This window comes from Electrona antarctica (genome assembly GCF_951216825.1).
Source record: "Electrona antarctica genome assembly, chromosome: 16".
NCBI classification, from domain to species: Eukaryota; Metazoa; Chordata; class Actinopteri; order Myctophiformes; family Myctophidae; genus Electrona; species Electrona antarctica.
Window position 1 is genome coordinate 14265735 of NC_136797.1, and position 18008 is coordinate 14283742.

An 18008-nucleotide genomic window follows, 5' to 3' on the forward strand; every position below is an offset into this window, starting at 1 on the left:
CATTGTGCACAGATGATGCAAGACAACATCCTGGTGGTGTTGTGAAATTAAATTAGGAGGGGGGGCAGAGAGATCTGACCTTATCACGCTGAATACGCTATGAATACGCTTACTTAATGCAACAAAGTACCATAAATCAGGCTCTTTTTTTCCCTTAATTTACCCAGGGCGTTTCAGCAACGCCCTGCACATAGAAACACAAATTAAAACCTGGGAGCTGACTAGTACAACATCAGTCTTATACTGTTGGCCACTAAACAGCTCCATTGGAGCAGTTGGGGGTTCAGTGCCTTGCTCCAGGGCACTTCAGTCGTGTTGGGTGAGTGATGACCAATCACTTCCCGACCCAGATTGTTCCTGCCCGTCCGGGGAACCGAACTGGCAACCTTTCGGCAACAAGGGCGCTCCTCTAACCCTTAGGCCACCGCTGCCCCAATTATTTGCATAAAGGAAATCAGTATTGGTCAGTACCACATTTAAGGTGGTTGCACACTGGGCGCATTTTTCGGAAAACCGATGGAGAAACGCCGCTAGAAATCCGAAACACGCGCTCGGTGTGTGGGGACCTTAACCCTGGCATTACTTTTTTGTGGTCTTCATTATAGGCAAAATGTAACATTGAAGAAAGTCTATTTTGTATTTTCATAATAGAAACTTTGTTAGCTCAAGTATTTAATTAAAACATTTCGAATAATAAATAAGAATATTTATATTGCCCTTTTTATAATATTTATGGTCTGGGAAGGGATTTGTATTGTAAATAGGCTAGATTTGATTTTTACTGTATACACTTTATACAACCAGAGCACATATTTCCACACATGGTTGTCTTCTAGTAATATTAAAAAAAAATCTCTCTTTCTTTCTTTCTTTTTTTTGGAAAAGTATAATATTTCCCTCCTCATAAGATTGTGCCGTCACCTCAGATGCAAAAAAAAAAAAAAAGTCTGAAAGCTCAGATAAGGAAACTTTCTGAATAAATGCCTTTCACTTCTGTAACTGTTAAGATTACCACATAACATGTTGGCCTGTCTCCACATTTCCACAGCCACAGATCATCTAGATGAGTTTCGAAGACATCCAATTTACTGCATGTGTAGACCACAATGGCCCATGTTAAACCACCATCATCCTCCCTGCTCCCAGAGTTTATCCTCCGCTTCTTACTACTCAGTGTTGTTTTTGGCAGCAAATTTCTATTTTAGTTTTTTGTCATAGTCTCTTGAATAGTTTTCACTTAGTTTTAGTCACATTTTAGTCACCCGGAATGGTTTAGTGTTAGTCTAGTTTTAGTCGACTAAATGTCATAAGATTTTAGTCGACTAAATCTACAGTTGATTTAGTCGACTAAAATGTATTTTAGCGGGCATTGATGCCGTCGTAATGGCTGATTTTACACTTGCTGAAAATAGCCGATCTACAAGCCCACAGCGCGTCGCGCTGCGACGCGTTGGTTGCATGCTTAAAATAGCAGATCTACAAGCTCACAAGTATAAAATGACTTATACTGGATCTCGTCCACTAGTCCCTTCCTAACATTTTAATCTAGTTTTTATTTGTCGACAAAATTGTCAGTATATTTAGTCTTAGTTTTAGTCATCATAGCTTAGTTTTCATTTAGTTTCCATTTACTTTTCGTCAGTGGAAACAGGTAGCCGACGAACATTTTTCGTCTTACTTTTAGTCGACGAAATCGACACTGTTACTACTGCTAGCAAAGCAAACCAAGCAAATAATGCAATGAACTAATAGCTACATTGAAATTAATTCCATAGCGGTATCAGCACTAACCCCCGGAAGCTTTGCATCGTGTGCTATTTTTGATAGGAAAGTCCTGAATATTATTTTGCACTTCATGAGGTGCTAAATATAGTCATGCTTTAACAGAATCACACAATCATGCCAGGTGCATTTGCATACTATATGAGGAATATTTCTCATGATGTGCCATACTCATGGAGCCGTTATGCTCAACGTTATGCTCAACCCAGAATCGGCACAAATAAGGGACTAAATTCTAGAGTTGTCCCGATACCATTTTTTCAGACCGAGTACTTCGTTTTTCGTACTCGTCAATACCGAGTACCAATACGTGTACTTTATTTTACCCCCTTTTTCTCATAGATGCAGATGGATCTCTGATCTACACTTGTCAGTTGTCATTTATGCTTGTAGATCGGCTGTTTTTGGCGATTTGCTGCTCTGCTCAGACTTGCTCCCGTTGCATTCATTCAGCCTAGTGTCAATAAGCCTATCTCACAGAATTTCCCGCCCCCTTTTTACGCCCCCTTTCGGGGCTAGTGGTGATAGCGTGACGTCACTCCATAGACACTACATGTTAACAGAGGTTATTTAAGAAGTCTACAACTTTTGTTTTCTCAAGGTAAGGTTTGTTCTATCTGTTCGAGCTGATTTACCATCTTGTTTGCTTCATAATAATATTGGTCTGTCACATTTTTACATTAGAAAACGTGTAAATGCTAATGTTAAATGACACCACTATTTACCGGAAGTGGGCGTGGAAAGCGGGCTGTGAGATAGGCCTATTGGATGTTTTGGTACTCGGGTCAAAGTATCGGGGCCGGTTACGAGTACCGAGTACGAGCACTTGAGGGTGAGTATCGGCCCCGAATAACCGATACCAGTATCGGTATCGGAACAACTCTACTAAATTAATTTCACTCCTATGCCACCAAAATGTGGAACGCCCTACCAACAGACATTAAGACTGCAATTCGAATCTGGCCCCCGTAAAATCTGAATCCCCCACCCACTCCTTTTCCCCTCACTGTATATGTTTTCCCTTTTTACCTCTATGATAATTTCCTGTTTTTGGCTATATAGAAGTGTATATTTGTACGTCTCTAAATGTTATGATGAATTGAACATGGTGGACCCTATTGTAAAAAAGTGTAATGCTTTATGCCGCAGTGGTTCCCAAACTGTGGTGCGTGCACCCCTTGTGGTGTGCGGGCGCCTTCTAAGGGGTGCGCAACATGAAAACGCTAATGGTGGTGCTATGATTTTATTTTAAATACATAAACATAATGCCAATATATGGCAAGTATATGCAGAATATAGCCTATGCTGCATATATATGCCATATTCAGGTTAATATATGTGGATAAATAGTAAATGTATGTCTCTATATAGCTTATTCAATTTATATTTCCATGTTGGGGGGTGCGTCAGCTAGGTCAGGAGGTAACAGGGGGTGCATGGCCAAAAAGGTTTGGAACCGCTTGTATGGTGTCGTCCACAGTTAACAGTTTTGTATTGAGTTGTGCTTGAAATGTACTGAAATTCTCCAATCTGTTAATAAATACTTCAATCAATCAATCAATGTACAGTATAATAAATCGTATGGTGTTCCGTACTGAAAATAGAAGAGCTCATACAGTAGATCTGATACTTTTTAGGGCACTGAAGGTGAGGGATTAGCTAACACAAAAGTGCCATGTGCAGCAGATGTTCAGATTGGCACATTTGGATAAAGGGACAGCCAGTCTGAGGAGTTTAAAAATGGTAAATGGTGCATTTATATAGTGCCTTTATCCAAGGCTCATTACAGAGATTGTGCATTACATTCACCCATTCACACATCGATGGCGGCGGAAACCATGCAAGGCACCAACCATCAGGAGCAATTAGGGGTTCAGTATCTGCTGAAACTGATGGGGGACATTCCGCCCATTTCGGAAGCTGTTTAATCAGACTATTGATTGAAGTAGTGACTGAGATACTGTAAATCATGTTTTGGGGCGACAGCATTTGCCCCAACTGCTAAGCCATCATCGACCCACAGAATATCAACAAAACACCTACTGAGTGGTAAATGGTGCATTTATATAGCGCCTTTATCCAAGGCGCTTTACAGAGATTGTGCATTATACTGTACATTCACCCATTCACACACACATTCATACAGCGATGGCAGCGGAAATCATGCAAGGCACCAGCCTGCACATCAGAAGCAATTAGGGGTTCAGTGTCTTGCTCAAGGACACTTTGACACTAACTCTGGGGGAGCCCGGGTTCGAAATGGCAAACTTGCGTTTACCATCCAGCCACTCTACCCCTGTGCCACTGCCGCCCCTTTTACAGGCGCAATTACCATATAGTGCATAGTGGAATTAACATAGGTGAATAGGTAAATTAATATTTGTGTCTTGCTAGTTCATACTTGTATAAAAGCAAAGGTAAAACCAATACGAAAGGTAAAAACCAAGATAAAAACAAAGCTTCTATATCTGCTGAAACTGATGGGGGACATTCCACCCATTTCGGAAGCTGTTTAATCAGACTATTGATTGAAGTACAGTAGGTGACTGAGATACTGTAAATCATGTTTTGGGGCGACAGCGTTTGCCCCAACTGCTAAGCCATCATCGACCCACAGAATAACAACAAAACACCTACTGAGTGCTGTCGGTAGGTCAGTATCTCACCTAATTAAACCAAATACAGTCTGATTAAATGTGATAATGTCCAATTCAGTGCATTGACAGCATCCATTTGTCATATTTTCGTCTCCTTTTCAAACAAATTGAACCCTGGGTAAAACCACGACATAACTAATTGACGCCATTGCTCCACACATTGTGGGCGCGTCTGTGCTCGTTTGTTCTCACTTTAAATGGTCTTTTCTGTCCTTACATTAGGATCAAGGATCTCACCTTCTCGTCCATTTATAAAGGGTGTTTCCCTGCTATAGATGTGACACAAAGATGTGCTTTGTTTGGCTGCAAACAGCCTGGTCGTGTATAAACCATGCGTGAGTGTTTTCACTTGAATAACCAGTTTCTTGTTACCTGAGAGACCTGATTGTTGATGAGCCCCCATCCCCTTGTCCCCTCATTATTGGACTGTGTGTGTGTGTGTGTGTGTGTGTGTGTGTGTGTGTGTGTGTGTGTGTGTGTGTGTGTGTGTGTGTGTGTGTGTGTGTGTGTGTGTGTGTGTGTGTGACTTGCTAATGCCACAATGTAATTAATATGAATAATACTCAGCTGCATCACTAGTGTACCATGCAGTGATCTGAGCAGAGGATGGATGTGTGTCTTTGTGTTGATGTATTTTAGTTGGAAAAATTGCCGCCATTGAGTAAGACACTGGACTCTAAACCCAGAGTTTTACTTACAAGGCAATGCACACTTTGCCTTTCTGTTTAATTGTTCATGAACTCGCCTTGCCTCCTGCCTCCTGAGCAGCATAAGCTCCTCCCACTGGTGTCCCACCTGTTTGACTTGTTTATCAAAGGACAGCCTGGTATCATTATTTAAATGAACTCACACATTCATGTAGGAAGCTTTCTTGGAACCTGGCGTGTTTCCCTTGTTTAATTTGCATTTGTGGTAGACAGTAGAAGTAGCAGTATAGTGGTTGCAGTGCAGTAGTGGACCCAGCCGTAACCTGGGGCTATTTGAAACTGTGTTGAACAACAATAGTGGTTTGTCCCTGGAGGAAACACATGAACAGGTGTAACAAACACACATCCAATGGGATGGCTTTACGCGAGTGAGGAGCAACGGAGAGACGAGCTCACTGTAATGAGAGCAAGAGCGCCTAGCAACACACCCCAGGCAGCGCTAGATCCACTGTTCTCCATGGCTAGACTTCTGCATGTATGGCCTTCATGCAGGTATTGCTTTTATCATCATTTACTTATTTGTTTGTTTCTGTTGTGGAGCTTTCCTTCCTCAGCTCACATGAGTCCTAGCGTCCCTATTCTGGGGCAAACATTGTTTAATAGTCGATCTACAAGCTCTGTAGATCGGGCGCCCACCATTTTTTATTTATCTGGTGTTGACGGAAAAAGGGGGAAGACCTGGGGGACTCTGCTCAAGTATAGAGTATAGTTTTTAAGTGGTTATTTTCATAATGTTGAATCTGCTCTTCTCTCGATGTATTGTATTTATGCAAGTATACTGTAAAAAGCTTAACTACATTCTCTGACAGCAATTTGTGGTTAACAGGTAGACAATGATGATTCCAAATGGTTGTGTGGATGTGCAGTCTGCAGGGTGCATTTAACAAGAATATGCTATACACGCATTGTGTTTGTGGATAGTGCATTTTAAATGTAGTTTGTTATTGACTGGACATTCATTAATGTACTGTCACACTCATACTGTGTCTCTCAAATGGGTCCAGTATTTATAAGCTATAATTGATATTGAGTTGTGTTATTTTACAGCTGGCTGCCCCGTTTGTCTGTCTTGGTGTGTGTAGCAAGTTTCTTAAGTACAGGTAAGAATCTTCTTTTGCATGCACTCGCACGCACGCACGCACGCACGCACGCACGCACGCACGCACGCACGCACGCACGCACGCACGCACGCACGCACGCACGCACGCACGCACACACGCACGCACGCACGCACGCACGCAAAGACACTGAACCCTAAAGCCAGAGTTATCCTTAGTTGCACCAGAAAGCAATTGTGAGTTTTCAGATCAGCTGTTTTCAGTGACAACTAACTAAAAAGCTTGTTAAACTGCTCCCACTGTGCAAGTTGGTGCCTTGCAGTTTCCTCCGCCATCGGTGTGTGAGAGAATGTGAAGTAATGATGAATGGTCTATATACGCCGTAGTATGGTAGTTGACTTGAAAAGATGTCTATAAATGCTTCGCTCAACTAGAGACTGATGACAATCTCACAACTTTTGAGTTATAAGTAATACGCTACATTTCTTCATTGATTATCTCTTATTAATATATTTAGAATCGTTCCGGATACATGACGAACAAAGGAACTGCTTTACTGAGCTAAATGTGAATTTGTTTTCTGAATGTCCTTAATTAAATAGCTTGCCTTGGAAAGACAGAAGCAACGCTTCAAAGACAAAAAGTTAAAAGAAACGGAAAGTAAAAAGACTGTCTGGCAATGAAAAAGTGTTTCATGAAAACACGATAATATAATTTTGATGTTTACTGCTGAATAGAAGGCCTCTGACTAATCCCGCAAGTGTTGCCATGGAAATGGCTGCTGCTCCAGTGGAGCTCTGTGCATTTGCCCCGAGACAATTTATTACAGGGCAGTGGTTCTAAAAGTGTGGTCCGGGTACCTCCAGGAGTCCCTGAGGGGATTCCAGGGGATTTAAGTAATTCTTGGGCACTTCAATTCGGCATGAGCTCTCATTATATGCAGTCCAAGTCTGAAAGCAGCACAATGAGATTGAAGTACACCCTGATTCTCCCCACACAGAGCTTGGGTGTACAAGAGGGATGCAGCTGACCTCAACAGGCCCCCAGACAGTGCAGAAAGCTGAGGGAGAGACCGTGACTCTGGGCTGCACCTACACACCAAGCCCTGTTGACACTGGAGAGCTGGACATAGAGTGGTCCGTGGTCAGCCCAGACACAACCAAGAAAGACGAGCTGGTAAGACAGTGAGAATGGTGGATACACACATGCAGCTTGCAGTCACTTTGTTTTTGTTAGCCTTGTGGGTAACACTTTATATTAAGGTCGTCTTTATAATGCATTATAGCGCATTTATAATGCATTATAATGTGCTTATAAGGCATTATACCACTTGTTATAAATGTTTATAATCATGTATAACAACTTATAACCACACAAGTGCTGGTCATAATGCATTATTATGCTCAGTGGAACAGCACATTATAACTATTATAGCTTAGGTGGTTATAAAGGCACATAGAGAAGTGCTGTAATGTCTGTCATAATGCATTATAACCAATGTGTATTAAATGGAATAATGTCTTATAAACATCAATAATATGCTATAGCAGGACTTTGAAACCTTTAAGTAAAGTGGCAACATACTGTAATGGTTATTAGCTGTTGTATCATTTTATAATACCCTATAGCATGACTTTGTGACCTTTAAGTAAAGTGACAAAACTTTGTATAATATGCTATAGCATATTATTGATGTTTATAAGACATTATTCCATTTAATACACATTGGTTATAATGCATTATGACACAGACATTACAGCACTTCTCTATGTGCCGGTATAACCACCTAAGTTATAATAGTTATAATGTGCTGTTCCACTGAGCATAATAATGCATTATGACCAGCACTTATAATATGTTATAAACGTGGTTATAAGTTGTTATACATGATTACAAACATTTATAACAAGTGTTATAATGCCTTATAAGCACATTATAATTAATTATAAATGAGCTTATAATGCATTATAAAGGCGACCTTAATATAAAGTGTTACCGACTTGGGTATAGAATGTTGCTTGTTGCTGCATACCATAAGGGCCGATTCATACTCCTATTTTACCGCTGTATCGGCGCTGTAGTGCCGAAATGATTTCGGCTCGTCAGAAATTTTCAGTAGCACCGAAGAGCCGACTTTAGGACGGTACCCGCCCCCCGAACCTCAAATGACGTCACATTGTAGGCTCTACAGAGCCGAACCGACTTTTATTCGGCTCTAAAATAGGAGTATGAATCGGCCCTAAGAGTGACAGAGATGAGGTGAGGTTAGATGAGTTGAGAAGGGCTGAAATTAGATGAGTGGAGATAAAAATAAACAAGTTGTGACAAGACGTTAAGAAGTTAAGATCAAACTTAATTAAACCAAGATGGTAATTAGGAATATATACCAATCGCTGTGGTATTGAGTCGAGTGTCTTAAATGCCCGTAGACATGCTATAATCAATTATATCACGCCAGGAGGATTGGGATTGTAGCCCAAGTGCCAACTATCTATTGCCAACTTAGCTGTGGTTGTGCTCTCAAGTTAAACGTATTAATGACAAGAATAGGAATGCATTTAAAGGCCTGCCTACTCCTTTGTGGGAGTTTTTGGCTCCCACAAAGGAGATCAATCCAATGCGTGATTGCCTTTAACAGGCAAAAACTAAAGTCAGTGCTCTGTAATTGAATCATGGATACACTGCTGTACCTGCTCAATTTGGCAGGAATTAGTCATATCCTCCATTTTTCCTTTGAGGTGAAAGGTGTTTTCCAAGCTGGTTTGGAATTTATTCTTGGTGATTATTCTGTTGATTACTTTTTTTTTCAATTAATTTTTTTACAAAAATCGATTTGTCTGATCAACCTGATAAGCCTCAGTATATTTCTCAGTAACTTAATTAAAATCGAATCAATTTTAAAGTCAGTTAAATTCATTAGTTCAATTAACCCTTTCCCACTTACTAAATCCTTTTTTTGTTTTTTTGTTCTAGCTCATATCATATACTGGTGGCACTAAATACATCCATTCCAACCATGAGCTGACGAATGGCCTTGACTTTGCCGTGGGTGACCCCTCCATGGGTGACGCATCGCTCTCAATAGCTCGGCTGACACCTGGCCACAGTGCCACTTACCAGTGTAAAGTCAAGAAATCACCTGGCGTGGACATGCGCAAGGTGTCACTGGTCGTAATGGGTAAGGAGACTGGGCATTGGGTTACAACCTTGGGTTAGCTAGCACATGATGTCACTGCAGCTCCATTATTTATGTCAAAGTCCACCAGTGGTGGGAAAAGTATTCAGCTTTCTTAGGCCTCACTTGGATGAATGTTGTGTAGTGTCATGGCCGCCCCAATGCATTTCCAATGGGAGTCACATGGTTTGACACAACATTTGTGTTGTATGAGGGGGAGGGGCGCAGTCGAAACACAGCCGAAAGCCATACAACAGCTTGTAGTCCAAAATGTGGACTACAAACCATGTGACTTCCATTGGAAATGCATTGGGGCGGCCATGACACTACACAACATTCATCCAACAAGCATACAGCAATGCAGTAAAGGTCTGAGTGAGGCCTTACTTTCGTAAAAGTATCAAAAATGCAATGTAGCCTAATACTAGAAATACTTTGTTACAAGTGAAAGTCTGGAATTCAAAATGTACTGTAAATGTACTATTACTTTCCACCACTCGAGTCCACTTACTGTACATCACCCAGGTTTAGGTGTGTAATAGAGGCCTACAGCTGGGGCAACAGACTCTAAAGCACAAAAGTAACAACATATTAGGGATGCACCGAAAGGGAAATTCTTGTCCGAAATCGAATACCGAATATAGGAAACAGTTGGCCGAAAACCGAATACCGAATATCCGAATATGATTAATATTATTATTATCTTTTCCCCTACCATTGCTGTCATGGCCGTACCTTAAAGCTACCTGATTTATGGCAAAATAAATGGTTATGGCAAAACTTAACTTAAATAATAATCACTATTATGGGTCCATAAAACATTTATTCAGCTCTTTTGAATGCATTAATTGCATACACTATTCGGCGATATATGTTCTGCCTATTCGGGCCGAAACCGAATAGGCCGAAAATGCATTTATAGCCATTTTCTACCGAATATTTTCTGCGGCTGAATATTCGGTGTATAACACATTTATCAGCTGCTCTCATAACATGAGGTGAGGCGCTATTTGAGTAGATGTGCAGTCCTCGATGCATGCGATTGTGCTTGTGTAATAGGGGTCATTACAGAACAGGAGGACAATTTAAGCATCAATGCTTTTGAAAACATTACCCTTTCTGTTCCATGCATTTAAGGAAAAACAAAACCAAATCATTTGATTTGTCCTACTCAGGCTTCAAAGGCACACTTTGTTTTATTTTATTCATTGTGTGCCCATTAGTCTCGCTAGACAACTATTCCTCTTCCACAATCTTCGAATGCTACAGAGTAGACATCTTCACGGTTCCAAAATGACCGACCCTAATGGACCTGTGAAATTTATTCAGAGATCCGATTAGTTCCAATATATTTTTTTACTGTTTTTACATTCAGATGAAGATCAAAAACTCTACCCAGGATGAGATGGATAGAATCAGCATAGCCAACGCGTACAATCTCACATTTCCTCTTGTTTAACCAAAAGCAGTGTGATGCATTCATCACACAATAACTAGCAATAATTGGACTCCGCTTGAGTGACACAACTAGGGCTGCAACAATTGATTATTAGCGATTATTCTGTCGATTAGGAAAAAAAGCAGGTGCGCTTCCTCTGGATGCCTTTTTGTTTAGGCTCAGCTACAAATACAACTAGGTTCAAAGGTTCAAATACCACTGAAGTGGAAAAAGCGGCACTCCAAAATAAAGTATGCAAGACTGCCTCAGATAGACATTCTTATTTATTTCCCTGAGGCTGAGGAAGGCTGAAACGTGTCAAGCGTTCTCAATAAATAAGACAAATAAACGTAATTATTTTATAATCGACTACGGTAAATCGATTAGTCTGATTAACCCCTTAAACCCTGTTTTATACTTCGTCATGCAACGATGTTAATCATGTTAAAAAGCAAAATCGACCAGTTCCTTTCCCCTGATGGAGGGGAAAGGAACTGGCCGGATTTAATCGATTTAATCGATTATGTAAAAATAAAACCCTGGTCTAGAGTCTAGACCAGGGTTTTATTTTTACATAATCCCTGGTCTCTAGACAAGGGTTTTATTTTTACATAATCGATTCAATCAATAAGTTTAACTGTTGCACCCCAGTGTCTCTTTGTTGTACATACTGCAGGCTGAGTTAAGAGTGCATTATTTGTCATCCATGTAGCAGAGGAGGGATAGCGTCTAGTAAATGGAGGATATTTAGAGAAACAAAACAACACTTTCTGAAAGTTAGTCATCGTGAATCTCTTGAGACAGTGCAGTGTCAGTGAGGATGTGATTGCTGCAACAACGAGATGTGGAGTTGGTGGCCAGACTGACCACAACTACATGGTGTTTCTGACTCAGAGTAGAATGAATTTTAACCACCTAGTACAACGCATGCACCTAGTGCATCACATTGTAGATTGTGCAAGAACAATGGCTTCTATTTTAACACGCTAACCCCATCTCAATTAATTTATTATACCGAAATAGAAATTAGTTTGAAGGATTTCCGTCCACATTCCAAGATGTGAAAGCCTTAGCCAAAAATGTTCCTTAATGTAACGCCCAGGATTCGAACTCAGGTCTCCCACGTGAAAGTCCAACATCTGTGATCTTGCACTTCAACTGTGATCTTGCACTTTCAGTAGTTTCAGTAGGCACTTACAAGGCCCGGACTATATGGCAATATGTCTAAGGCCTTCTGCATTTTTGCAACTGTGATCTTGCACTTTCAGTAGTTGTGTACTTTAGAGATGTTAGTTTTTAACCTGCACTTAGTTCTTTATACAGATTGACACTAGACTGTAGCTGTTGTATGGTCTTTTAACGCACAATGAATTTCACATGCCTTTTACCCTGTAACTGGTATTGTTGACAATAAAGTTGAACCTTAAAGTTGAACCTTGATCTTAACCACTAGACCAAAGGAGGATACATCTAAACCACTAGACCAACAGGATATCCTCCTTTGGTCTAGTGGTTAAGATATTGGACCTAGACCCGAGTTCGAATCACGGGCGTTACATTGGTGCCGTGACCCGGATCGGGTTTCCCCGTGGGAGGAGGTCAAAAGGGGGGTGAGTGTAACACCTCAGAGCCTCTGCCTGATGGCCTCAAAAGTCTATCTCCCCTGGTCCACCCATAGGGATATCCCTTTGGTGTAGTGGTTAAGATGTTGGACTTTCATGTGGGGGACAGGAGTTCGAATCCCGGACGTTACATTAACCCATTTTGACCTGGGAACGATTCTGCAAATGTCTTCTAAATCCTGACTGTTTTCTTGAAAAAGCTATGTTCGTTCTCAAACACTTTTATGTCACTTTTCACGATTCTTCAAAAATAGCAGACCTACAAGCTCATAGCGCGGCACTCTGTGCCGCGCTATGAGCTTGTAGATCTGCTATTTTTCAATAGCTAAAGCATAACATAATGCTAACACCAAAAGGGGTTCCCACCCAAAATGGTTTAATAGTTTGTCAAGATCCTGGCTGAACCTTTCAGCTGTGTTCATTTAACACTGGAACTGCACTTTGTCCAACAATGTTCAAACGGTTACAGGTTTAGGCTGCTCGTTTAAAAGCAGCGACTGTACAAATATATATTGACCTGTTGGGCCAAACATCTACAGAAATACATTTAAAGAAAGCTTGTTTGTTCAAAGTGTGAACCTGCAACTGTGAAATTGCAGTTAACGGAAAAGAGAGGATTCCACTGTGCAGCATTCTTTCCTCACATTGTGATGCATGTTGTATTTTCGGGGCGTTCAAGTGGTGTAATGCACTTGACAGCTTAACGGGTTGTAGGAGAAAATACATGTTTGTTTGATTGTGTTCGTTTTGCTAAACACACAGAGAAGTTTATTTTAACGGCCAATTACACCAAGATGTCTTGGGCTTCGTACACACCTTTCGGACACATTGATCTGTCCGACCGACCACTGATTACATTTTTATGATTTGATGCCTCCATGTCCCACAATGCTTTGCGCGATTTGGGCGGTGCTACGACGCGGAAATAGATGCACATATGTTCAGTGTAGTTTTCTTGACTGCAGCAGCAGCTAGCGATAGTTTGTCGAGGCCGTTTTTCACACTCAAAGTTCACTTAGAAGGTCCGGATCAAGGACCAAGGACCAAATATTTGCACTTTGTAAAGCGTACCAAATATGTAAACAAATGACACGTGGACATGTTAAGCGAACCAAATAGTGAAAAAAAGAAAAGAGGTCATTTTACGACGGAGGGAAAAATAACATGAGGGGGTGCGGGAAATCACTGTCTACAATTTTTGGGCGCAACCTTCAGTCACACAGAGAGAAGAGAACAGCAACATGAATCATGATTGCAGCAACAACTTGAAATTGCATTAATTCTTAATAATTATTTTATTAGCCAAATAAGACAACAGATGAACAGAGGAGCAGGTGTTTGAACAATACTGTGCTTGCTGCTGGTGCATACAATTCACCGGAGACGTATAGCCTACAACAAAGTATCCCCGAATCCCGATAAAAAGGACTTTTCTTCCATGTGTGCACCTTAACCTGATTCGATTTAGGCCTATGTTATTTCTGCGCATCAAATCGACGGGCATTTCCATGTCATCTTATGGTTTAAACTTGAAGCCGTGCTGGTATAAGCTTCAACTCAGAACAGCTCCGCTGCAGTTGACCTATATCACGTCTTTTGCTATAGTGATGTAATCAATTAATCATTTAGGACCACCTGTGTAGCTTATTTAACATTTGCTCCATTGGCTCTTTATGCGTGCGGCCGTGCGCTAGAGCGAGACAGGATGATTTTAAATATTTCTCTGTCTGCGTCTCTCCCATAGAGCTATAAAATATATCGGGTCTCTCCCCCCACATGTGCGCGCGTCATAACTTTGCGTGGTGGCGGTGGCGCATGCTTAAAATAAACAGATCTACAAGCTTACATCGTGTACCATACCGTAAGTACCATTCGTGTCGATAACTTGTACATCTGTTATATTTGCGCATGTGAACCTCGTACGCTGCCATTACATTTCTACTCTAGGCTACTCATAGACATATATGCGTCTACTATTAAAATCAATAGTGATCCCCGTAAAAAAGACATGCTTTTAGAACTAATTATTAATGCAGCCTCACAACTGCCGAGGCCCGACGGCTATTTTGGCTATCGTCCTGTATTTCTGTATATAGAATAGAACTTAGTACCAGACTGGACTCACTCACAGCCGTGCGCAACTTGGACTCTCCAAGTTACGCATGGCCGTAGCCAAAAGAAGACATACAAACAAGCGATATAATAGTCTGTGTCACGTAACTCAGAAGACTACAGCCTAAACCCCACCCAGTGCTGTCAAGAACGGAAGTTCTCTCCTATTAGTTGGCGGTTAAAAACCACCCTTATGTCCGATCTGAAGTCCCACCCTGTTCGTTGGCTGTTTTGACTACAAGGTGTCCGATGTGTTTGTTGTGCCCTCCGCCCCCACATCGGACAGGTTTGTCCGATCAAACGACGTGACTCCCATTGAAAATGAATTGGAGCAGCAATCAAATAGCAATCAGGCATCGCACACAGACCGAACATTTGTTCTTTAGGTGTGTACGCAGCCTTGTTCCGAGTGTTGGGTTAAACCTTTAAAGTTGCTCCAATCCTATTTATTTTAATTTACAGTTTATACTCCAATCACACGGCATAGTGTGAAGCTGATTCTGTTCCGAGTGAGAGGAAATCATTATCCTTACAACACTAGGCAAATACGTGAAGGAATAACATACTCCCCTTTACACAATTTACAATTTAGGCATTTAGCAGACGCTCTTAATCCAGAGCGATTTACATTAGGCAAGAACAAAAAAGCATGGGGATAGTGGGATACATCACATATATAAAATGCATTTATCATGAAACATGCGTAAGCTAAGAACGTAACTAGAACATATCTATATAATGACACTAAACATATAAACTATACATATATACTATACTATGCTATACATATGTACTATGGCGTGGCGTTTCCTTTGGTGATTGTTGAATGTCGAGAGCAGCGAGTGTTTGCAGTGGTTCACAGAAATATGTTGCAATGGGTTATTAATACTATGACTATATACAATGCAATTATTGTGCTGTCTACATGACATGCTATAAGTCTGTTTCAAATGCTATCTAAGTCTAAAAGTGCTATCTAAGGGTGTAGGGTAAGTGCTATGGGCCATGAAGTCTGAAAAGGTGGGTTTTCAGACTACGGCGGAAGATTGGGAGTGATGCTGCAGTTCTGATTGCAACGGGAAGTGCATTCCACAGTTTTACACCAGAATTAGGGGTTGGGTTTGAGGTTAAGAATAGCCACCATAGGTACAATTACGCTCCTAATCTTTCTATTGTTGTTGAGTGTCATGTTCGACCCAGTCCATAATTATGGGATAAAAAGCTTTGCTACACACGCTACAACAATTTCGGACGGAAACCACCTTCCCCATGATAGAAACTGGGAGCGTGCCCGTTTTGAGCTGCTGTGCTGATCTTAACTGAGATTTTTACATATCAATATGGCCAGGGCCATAAAAGTCATATTTACACCTTTGGCAGGTTGCACCCCTAACATCACCCGTGAAAGAACTCGGAAACAAGTTATATAACCAACCACTACTTTCACAACAACCCCCATTCTAACAAGTTAACAGAGAAGGACACATTTTTTAATGATGTGAAATGGCTCCTCTCCCTCTTTGCTGGGCAGCTGCTACACTATAATGATGGCCACAACAACTCTCGGTTCATGGGTTACACCAAGGAATATCATTGTGAACTGTATCCAATTCCTGATAAATACCACTTTTTCTTTTAATAACCACATCACAACGTCTACTTGTAGATCTGCTATTTTCACTATAGTTTGGAATTGGGTCCCGGGGAGACAACTATAATTTCTAGTTTGGGCCTCGAGCTAAAATGTTTGGGGACCAGTGTACTACTCCATACCTGGGGATGTGCTAGCCTGGATCCAGCCCAGAGACCCCGCCCACTCTCTGAGTGGACTGAGTCTCTTGCTACAGTCTGATAATCAGGCTAGGGATGTGCGCTATGGGACGTGACTCGTGAGCACTGAAATAGCAGACTTTGGGTTATACACAGTAGCCACTTAGTTAAACTTTGAGAGAGTATGTTGCAGATATGTTGGAGATTAAATGGGCACATTATCAAATGACATTATTTTTTGAGGCGGGTGCGCTGACAGTTAAAACACACACGTACACACACATAGGAGAGAGTTACGTTTGTGTCCCCGTCATCTCTCAACTTGAATGAAAATCCTTTTGCCCTTCCCAGAGCCATAGAGTAAGACAGAGTTACGAAAACTCCGTTCACTTCATGGGGCCAGTCCAACGGCGGCTCTCCTACATAGACTTCTATTGAGAATGGGGACAACAAATAGGGACAAGTCCTGGACCGGAAGTAGGCAGAAATGCATTGGACCCAGGCAACAGCCCAGCTTTAATGATCTTAAATCCCTTTATTTTAGATTGTTTTGTAGTAATCGAACAACAAACATTACAGAGACTTTAGTTGTTACTGTACAATACTTTACAACAGTTGGCATGTTGCACACATGCCTAAAATTGCTCTTATTTGCGCCGCCCTCGTTGAAAACAATGTATTTCAAACTCCAGCTTGACCCCCTTTCAGGCTGCATGAACAGCGCTCGGTTTCTGCCCCCTCTATATCGTAACTCTTCTATTAGATGGCTCTGGCCCTTCCTAACACAAGGTGAGATAGCACAGCTCTGCTCCATTGTATCAATGACTGAGTATAAACAATCTACACGCTAATTAGCATCAAGCGCCCATAACTATGGTACAGCCCGGTAGATTTAAAGTCTGCCCACTGGTTCAGGGCATAGAAGCGTGACAACACAGTAGCCTATAGCCTGGGGCAGAGCCATCTAATACAGGGATTCTCAACGTTTTTGGCCGGAAATGCTTTGGCAATGTCTCGGGACCCCCGCCACGCCCCCTCCCGACCCCCAATATAAATTGACTGCTACAATAACCTTAATAATAGAGACAATACACCATAAATAAATACTGAAACCAGATATAATCATTAGGGAAGGTGTATGCATGTACTATGTGTACTATATGTAAACTCTTCATTTCCATTTTACAGCCATTCAGTTGAAAAAAAAAAAAAAAAAAACTTTAAATAATTTGGGGACCCCCCAAAATAATTTGGCGACCCCCCGAGGGGTCGCGACCCACGGGTTGAAAACCCCTGATCTAATAGAAGAGTTGCGATATTGAGGGGGCAGAAAACAGCACGGTCACGTGGTTCATGTACTCGCGCGAGCCCATAGACTCCAATGCATTCCGTAAACTTCCGGTTGTCCCCATTCAATACTTCTGGTTGTCCCCATTCAATAGAAGTCTATGTAGAAGTGAACGGAGTTTGCGTAACTCTGTCTTACTCTATGGCTCTGGCCTGGGGGACTGTAACCGCGACAACAGACCCGTGTCTACGGTGGCATGCATGTGCACTGAAGTAACGTCCAAAACCGCGGCCGTATAGTTAGAAAAAAGGGCTAATAAACAGCTTGAATTCGGGAAAAATTCAAAACAGGAAAGATAGGTACGCTGGATCCCTTTTTAGTTTAGGCAGTGGGTGCTCG

General features: G+C 41.5%; 2 protein-coding genes across 2 annotated transcripts in view; one reads left to right on the forward strand and one right to left on the reverse strand.

Moving 5' to 3' along the window:
• LOC306939812 (putative flavin-containing monoamine oxidase A) overlaps nucleotides 1-18008 on the reverse strand; it is a 163453-nt gene that overhangs the window by 135570 nt on the left and 9875 nt on the right. The gene's annotated exons all lie outside the window — the stretch shown is intronic.
• The window catches only part of vsig8a (V-set and immunoglobulin domain containing 8a), a 28923-nt gene continuing 16288 nt past the window's right edge, over nucleotides 5374-18008 (forward strand). The window contains exons 1-4 of the mRNA XM_079524541.1: nucleotides 5374-5638; nucleotides 6194-6246; nucleotides 7205-7380; nucleotides 9178-9382. Of these exons, the coding sequence (XP_079380667.1) occupies nucleotides 5496-5638; nucleotides 6194-6246; nucleotides 7205-7380; nucleotides 9178-9382 (577 nt within the window). The 5' untranslated portion in view covers nucleotides 5374-5495. The remainder of the gene's footprint in view (nucleotides 5639-6193; nucleotides 6247-7204; nucleotides 7381-9177; nucleotides 9383-18008) is intronic.